General features: G+C 53.0%; 1 protein-coding gene across 1 annotated transcript in view; it reads right to left on the bottom strand.

The window, feature by feature from the left end:
* Positions 1-6840: 6840 nt before the first annotated feature.
* The window catches only part of LOC142563131 (uncharacterized), a 35816-nt gene continuing 34214 nt past the window's right edge, over positions 6841-8442 (bottom strand). Inside the window, exon 9 of the mRNA XM_075673673.1 lies at positions 6841-7524. Within this exon, the coding sequence (XP_075529788.1) occupies positions 7150-7524 (375 nt within the window). The 3' untranslated portion in view covers positions 6841-7149. The remainder of the gene's footprint in view (positions 7525-8442) is intronic.

The raw sequence follows: 8442 nt of genomic DNA, 5'->3' as shown, positions 1-8442 counted from the left end.
TTTGCACCCGACATGTCGGGCGTCTGCGAGCAACAATTGCACATAGGCAAGCAAATGCTGTTGCACGTAGGCGCTGACGTGTCCAGAGCTTATACACGCGAAATATCGCGAGAAGGCTCGAAATTGGGCACGTGAGCATGCATGGTGCTATAGGTTCACGTGTACCTTCTCGCGTTCATTAAAAATTAAATTATGGGGTTTAACCTGCAATAACCACTTTATGATTATGAGGCACGCCGTAGTGGAGGACACGGGTGTCTTCGCCCCTATCAAGATGCGGCCGCCGTCGCCGGGATTTGATCCCGCGACCTCGTGCTCAGCAGCCCAACACCATACCCACTGAGCAACCACGGCGGGTTTGTCGCGTTTATAGAGCTTCGTCCGGGGTGAGAGCGAAATCCGCAACTAGCGGTTCTGTAACTTTTCATGCCAATTATATCTTAGCCGCGCGCAGTTGCTGTAGGTGCGAGTGAAACGAAAGGGTCACCCGACGATCGCGGCTCAACCTAATGCGCTCAAGGGAAGGGAAGCGAGAAGTAAGCGCCCAGTCTTCCGTCGCTCGAGTCACCGGGGCGGGGGTGTTACTCTCGCGGCTAAAGCGCACGGCGCGCATGCGCGTGCGCCTTGTCCTAAAAGCGATCTGCGATGTGGACAAAGTGCCCCGAGTGCTGCTTGCGGTGCTACCTACGTATGTGCTGTGCTTTCGACGCTTAGTTCGCGTTGACGCGGGACTCAGGAAAAAGGTATATTCACTCGCTCCTGCGGAGGACGCATTGTCATCTACAAAGGCGGACGCGCTCCGCATCGGCTCCGCACACAGACCTGTTCAGCGGTCAGCGAACCCGCCGTGGAACTCCACGGCCTACCTCAATCAACGCAGCAAGGTGAGAGCTTCCCGTGGACCCCACATTTTTGGAGATCCGACGCTCTCCGGCTGAGCCGTCAGCCTTCCTTTCTGGCAGCGGCGCAGCCGTCGCACTAGGCCTCTCCCGGCCACTTCCCGGACTCCAGTATGCAGGTCACAGTGTGCGCAGAGGACTTGAACGCGTCCGAATACAACCCTCGAGACTGGAAGCATGTCCTGTCCATGCACGCGTCCCGTCGGAACACGACCGGAGCCTCCAAACCGTCTCCCGCATGCCCAGGATCCAGCATGGCGACGCCACAGAACGCAAACGCCACGACGTCATCGCCGCCCGCGTTCCAGCCGCGCCAAGAACAGCTGCGCGCTGCGAGAGCAGCAGCGTTCAAAGGTCGCCAACTCGCGCCGTTGCCTGCCGACGCTTACGAAATTGTCTACAGATCGCAGGGAGGGCTCGCGCTTCTCGGCATCCCACCGCGCTCGCTACTCGCCACAATCATGCAAGCAGCGCAGCTACAAGGCCAACAAGACATCCAGATCCGAGTGCATCCCACAAACAACACGTGCACCATCGCCACCACGTGCCAAGAGACCGCCATCAAACTCGTCAATCTCAAGGAAATTACACTTCGCGACCGAAAATATACTATCACAGCCTACATCGCCCCACCTAGCCGGGGCGGTGCGCGGAGTGATCACGAACGCATTTTGGAATGAAACCTCCAGCGAGGTCACCGCAGACCTTCAGGCCCGAAATTCCGAAGTCCCCATCATTGATGCCCGAGGTATGGGGAAAACACGCTCAACCCTTACCACCTTCGCCTACGGACCAGTTCCGAGGAAAATCATCTACGGCGGCGGTGTCCACCTATGCACGATCTATAGATATACCGGGGACACATCGACGCCTGTGCGAACTGCAGAAAACCAGGACATCGAGCAGATGTATGTACCCTGACCCGCTCCCACAAATGCCCAAGATGTGGCGAAACTCATGAAAGAGTGGACCCCTCAACCTGTGCTCCACAATGCATTCTCTGCGGTGGAGTATACCTGACCGGAACAAATGGATGCAAAGCAAATCGAAGAAGTCCTACTACACGCCAGCCGCGGTCCACTTAAAAGAAGACAGAACATCATCAACATCATCGATCCAGTCCCAGCCCGTGTCGATGCTCCGGCAGCACAGCATCTCGCCCTTCGGACACTCGACATCTCACATGGGCCGACCTGGCCGCCGGAAGACATACCCTCCCGCTCAACCAGCCTCCCGAAGCGGTACAACAGGAAGGGGAGCTCCGGGCCCTCAGGGAAGAGGTAAGTCGCCTTGCTTCCCACGTCCATACCCAACCCCGACACATCAGGCCTCCCTAACTCTACTCGAACCCCGAGACGGAATCTCCCAGCACACCTCCCACGAAAAAACAGCGAACCACACAGGAAATACCACCACCTCAGTTGATAGATATAGATGCCAAACTCGCAGCGCTTGAGGCTACATTCGATCGTAAACTACAAGAACTCGAAACACGCCTCGAGACCAAACTCACCTCGTAGAAACCCTCACGGAGAAATTAGAGCAACGCATGGATGTTATACTTAACAAGATGCTCGAAAACATAGAACACCGTTTCACACAAATGCGCCCTTCCATACCCTCGCAACCCACCCCTCAGCCTACACAATTCACCCCTCCTGACCAACACATTCCAATGGACACGGAACTAACCCCACTCTCCCCAACCCCACGCTCCAGTATGGCGGCGCGGGGAAATAATAACCTACAAATTTTAACTTGGAATTGCCGTGGCCTCCGGGGCAAGCGTGCACCTCTGCAGCTTTTACTTCCCACTCTCACTCCTCAGCCCCAAACACTTTTACTCCAAGGCGCTGCACATTGCGCAACACTTCCCAGCTACACATCGGTACATTCGGACGCCACAGACAAACCCAGTGCGTCCACACTCATACTCCGTAGCATCACTCACAGGGTACACCATATCGCTTCAGAGACTCCCTGCGTGATCACTGAAATAATACGCCATAAACACACGTTACCATCCATATTCATTGTCAACATTTATCACCTCACATCACACCCGATGGCGTCTCTAGAGTCCCTACTTCGATCGGTCCACTGGCTGGTAGGAAAGCACCTCCTGTTAGTCGGCGGAGACTTCAACAGTCAACGTACAGACTGGGGATACAAAACAACAACACACCTAGGTCGCAGGCTCTGGCTGCTCCTCCAGAACCTCCACCTCACCATACACAACAATTTCCTGATGCCCACTCGGATCGGCAATGGCGTCAGTATGGACACCAGCCCGGACCTGGTGCTGACCCACTCCCTCCGAGGCGTCACCTGGACGAGAACACAATACACACTAGGCAGTGATCATTACATTATACAGGTCACTGTCCCAAACAAACAACCCCGTCACACTTACATGACACACAAACTCATAAACTGGGGCTCTCTCCGCACCACTTGGGCGGCCCGCTCTGATACCCCTATTTCCGATATCGACACCTGGGTGAAATCACTCCAGGATAACGTCCAACGCAACACAAAAATCATTGATACCCCTACAGAAACCCCTACATTAGTCACCCAACATCACAGCCTCTTAGAACGGTGGAAGAGGAATAAGCTAAACAGGACACTTATAAAGCCGCTGGCTACGCTGCAAACCCAAATCCAAAAACATTCTGAGGAGCTCTGCCGGTCCAACTGGGGCCAGATATGCGACGGCATTGCTGGGAACTTGTCCACCAAGCGGGCCTGGCAACTCCTCCGCCACCTTATAGATCCGACGCAGACAAAAACAGCAACACAACACCATGTGACAAGACTCATCCACGCACACATAGACAACCCTGACAGCCTTATAGACACACTTCAAAAAACCTACACCACCCCAGGCACACCGACTCGCTTGCCTCGCTAATAGGGCAGCCCAGCCCCACACTCGACACGGAAATAATGGAGACGGAAGTCAGAGCGGCCCTCCTGACTCTCTGTGCCAGCTCCGCACCTGGCGCCTACCAGGTAACCAAATTCATGCTTCGTAATCTGGATGATCAATCCATCACACAGATTACGGACTACTTCAATCAGTGTTGGAGGGAGGGCACCCTCCCCCAGTCCTGGCGTCATGCGAAGGTCATTTTCATACCCAGACCCAACAAACCACTTACACTCCAAAACCTTCGTCCGATCTCGCTAATCTCATGGCTCGGAAAGCTTTTCGAACATGTACTATTATCGAGACTCACACAACACATGGCGGAAAACGACCTGTACCCTCATAGCATGGTGGGCTTCCGCCCCGATTTATCCGCGCAGAATGCCATGCTACAACTAACGCACGACATTTTCGACCCCCTTATCCTGGGTCACACAAAAAGGCAGTCTTGGCTTTGGACCTTTCCAAAGCCTTTGATCGCGTAGAACACCAAGCGATCATGACTGCCCTCTCGCCACTGAATGTAGGTGCACGTACGTACACCTACATTCAAGCATTCCTGACCGACCATACGACTGAGATACACTTTGGTCCACTTACCTCCCTCTCTTTTACTTTGCGGAGTGCTGGCACCGCGCAAGGGTCCGTTCTGTCCCCCTTTCTATTGAATGTCACCCTAATCCCCCTGGCCCGACAATTGGCAATCATACCCCATCTCAAACACAACCTCTATGCCTACGACATCACGCTGTGGACTACCCACGGCAGCGACGGCGGCATAGAGGACACTCTCCAGTCTGAAGCCAGCCTGACCCAAAATTACGCTGCCAGTATCGGTCTTTCTTGCTCCCCAGAAAAATCCAGACTACTACTCATCAGACCTCGTAATCGCTTCTCCCCATGCTCCCCCATCCCGATCGAGCTGGACGGACGCCCAGTTCCGGATATTGAAACCCTCCGCATACTGGGACTCCATATCCAGAGTGATGGTAAAAACACCACCACCCTGAAGAAACTCAAGCAGATTGCAGGTGCGATTTCACACCTCATTCGCCGGGTTTCAGCCAATCACAGAGGCATGGAGGAGCGCGACCTATGTCGCCTCATCCATGCCTTCGTCCTCAGCCGTGTGCTTTACACAACCCCATATTTACACTTATCCCGACACGACACTAATGCCCTAGATACCTTAATACGCAAGGCGTACAATGTAGCACTAAAACTACCCATTAACACACCCACAGACCAATTACTCGGTCTGGGCCTCCACAACACTATCGGGGAACTTGTAGAAGCCCACGGACAGGCGCAATACATTTGCCTGACAAAGACATCGACTGGGCGGCACATCCTGGACTCCCTCGGGATCCGGATACCGGCCAACGACCCTACACTACTCGCCACTCCCCGCCACATCCACCGGGAGCTTCTTATTAAGCCGCTCCCGAGGAACATGCACCCACAACATCACGAGGAGCGCCGCCGAGCTCGAGCTAATGCGCTCCATCGCTATTACGGCCCCGAAGCGGACGCCGTGTGGGTGGACGCCGCATGCATGGGAGAGCAAGCGGTTGCCGCCGTGGTAGACTCCTCCCTCTTCCCACTCATCACACTAACCCTCCCCCCAAACACTTCCCCAGAAGCTGCAGGGGAAGCTGCGATTGCCATTGCCATCATCCATACGGAAGCCCGGTACATAATAACAGATTCAAAAACAGCTATACTAAATTTTGCATGGGGCCGAGTTCCGGCTTTTTGCATACTGGACTCGCCCGTTGCACCTCCACCCCGCCATGTGGAGCTGATATGGGTGCCTGCGCACTCCGGGAATCCCGGAAACGAGGCTGCCAACCTTTTAGCTCGAGGTTCTATTAACCGGGCTCAAGTGACCTCCGATCCGGGATTCACGAAGGAGCGCATGCACTCTTTCAGCAATGTGACGCAAGCTTATAGAGCCGCACGTCAGATCTACCCCCCCCCCCTCACCCATCCCTAGACAACAGACATGCGACACTTCGGAGGTGACTCCAGACCCACACACTCCCCTACCCTGTCACCCTATCCCATTACCATCCCTCTGTCCCCACCCCCGCCTGCGCCCTCTGTCCCGAATTGTTCGCATCCGCCATACACATACTCTCGCTTTGCGCCACGGACCTTCCCCCGCGGGGCCTGGAGCACCTGACATCGTGGGAGGACTGGGAGACCGTGCTCCGCTCTGAGGACCCGGCAACGCAGACCATCGCGACCAGCCGGGCTGCCAGTGTTATGGACCTACGGAACATAAACACTTGAGTGGAGTACGGTCGTGCGGGGGCCCAGGGGCCTGCGTGCCCCGAACACCTATGTTTGAATTAGGTTTTTAACATCATCGCTGCTGCTGTCGCGCTTCCTCTCTCCAGCATTTTCACAAGCAGTCTCTGCGGTCGAGTGAGATATGTTCATGTTTGCTTGTGCGTGCGTGACACCATGCTTGTTAATTTAGTGTGTCTATGATTACTAGTCTATACGGCCCATCAAGCTACTACACTTACTTCGTATCGCTAGCTGTCCACTAATGTGCTATCGCAACCGCTGCTTCGGCGAAACCTGACTTTTTGGGAGCAAACTAGGCGAAGCATTTGACCCCGTGTTTCACGCCAAGACGCAGTCTCGCTTAGACTTTAATACCTACGTTGTCACCACTTTGGGCGCTGGCGACTTGCTTTCTTATCTACCTCGTGCTGTCGCTTCACTTCACCTTACCTCCACGTGTCGTTCGGCCACCCAGCGCCCCTGCGCCGTGCACGGAGATGCCCACGTAATGGCATCGACGAGTGGTGTCGGTACAGTGTTGCCTGCAGCGAGCCGGGGCAAGTGCGCGGCTGCTAGTATTGGACATTGGTGAAACGTGTTTTTGCTTTTTGTGGCCGCTGTCGTTTGCAATTCATTATGGTCAGATTCCATTCGATAGCAGCTTGTGTTTTTATTTTCTAACCTTCCGAATCGTGGAGGGCGGCGTAGAATCAAGGCCGGCCTAGGTTCGATTAAATCCGGTAGGCATAGTTAAGAGCCTGAGTTATACTAAGGCAATCAATAGCGTATATTATAAGATCAATAATAACAGCAAATTTACTTTAAACAGTAAAGTTAGCTGATAATATTGCGCAGCCAATTCAAGTTTGCAGGGTCATGCAGCAGGACATTGTTTTTATTTTATGAAACAAAACTTTACGATTACACAAAGTAAACGGGAAGCGAGACTGGATAAAACGTGTAAGAAAGGGCTGACATTAAAGGGACACAGTACACATAACAAGCGGCACCGTGTCTTATTGGTCACCAGTAAACCCAGAAGTTGCACTTCCTTCTCTGATACATGGCGTCCTTGAGCCCGCAGTCGAAACTCCGCGTGAAACGTACAGAGTTCCTCAGCACCGCGTTCACCAAGTCGGCGCTCTGCGGGTCACCGCAGTGCGTCATGGTCCAGATGACGTAGAAGAGCTGCCAGTTGTCGTAGCGATCGTGCATGTAGACCTCCCCGTCGAAGGTCTCGAAGATGGTCTTGCGGTAGACGTCGAACAGTGGGCCGAGAAGCGCGGACTCGTAGATGAGCTCCTTGAGCAGAGTCGCGTTGCCGTCGACGTCCAAGGTGGCGTTGTGCACCGACCGGAAACACTCCGTGACGTAGGCAAGGTGCTGGTCGTGACCGTCCTGCGAGTCGCGGTTGCACGAAAAAATGCCCGGAAATCAATATTTGTCAATGTAACTCACAAAAATGCACTACTTGCATGGCTCGCTTGGTTAAAATGATCCAAGGCGCAAGAGGGAGCTTTAGTGCGAATGAGGCTGATTAGCGTAGATGCATAAAAGTTATTGTCATACTGAAAGCAAAGGCAATATTTGATAGCTTGCCAAGAAAACAATAATTCGTTATAAGTAGTCAGTCATTAGAACGTGTGAGAGAGCACGTTTAGCTAAGCTAAGCATAGTCAAAGAAGGAATCCGGATGATGGAAACAAACTTCTATGCAAATAAAAATGGTTTTGGCGCGTGTGGCAGATAGTGTCAAGTGATTACCGGGAGCTTGCCATTGCCAAAGAAAGAAAGAAAAAAAAACCCAGCAAACCATTGCATTCTTCCAGTGCTGACCTACGTGGTGGAAACTTGGAGGACAACACAGAAGCTTGAGAGGAAGTTAAAGGCCGAGAAATGAGCGACAGAATGGGAAATGACGGGCGCAATGTTAACATACAGGAAGAGAGCTCTAAGTATTCTAGTTAATATAAGGAGGTATAAATGAAGCTGGACAGGTCATGTGATACATAATGAAGATAACCAATGCTGTTATAAAGTTACGCAGCGGGTGAACAGAGAAGGGAAGCACCGTTGCGTGGCGTGATGAAATTCAACTTTCAGGCAGAAGATGGGGTAAGAACGCGCAAGAGAGGGGTAATCGGATATGGCTGGGAGTGTCCTTCATCCTGGAATCAACTTAACATAGGCTGTTGTAGCTTCTCCGGCTGCTTCTGGTGATTATGATCAGAAAAAAAATATGTCATACATGCAAGAAAAGCGAGTCAACAGCAGTTGACATCGAAAGAAGACGAAATCGTATTGGACGCATTAGCG

This window comes from Dermacentor variabilis, chromosome 11 (genome assembly GCF_050947875.1).
Source record: "Dermacentor variabilis isolate Ectoservices chromosome 11, ASM5094787v1, whole genome shotgun sequence".
Classification (NCBI taxonomy): domain Eukaryota; kingdom Metazoa; phylum Arthropoda; class Arachnida; order Ixodida; family Ixodidae; genus Dermacentor; species Dermacentor variabilis.
The sequence above is the reverse complement of the archived record's forward strand: the minus strand, read 5'-3'. Positions and strand labels throughout refer to the sequence as shown.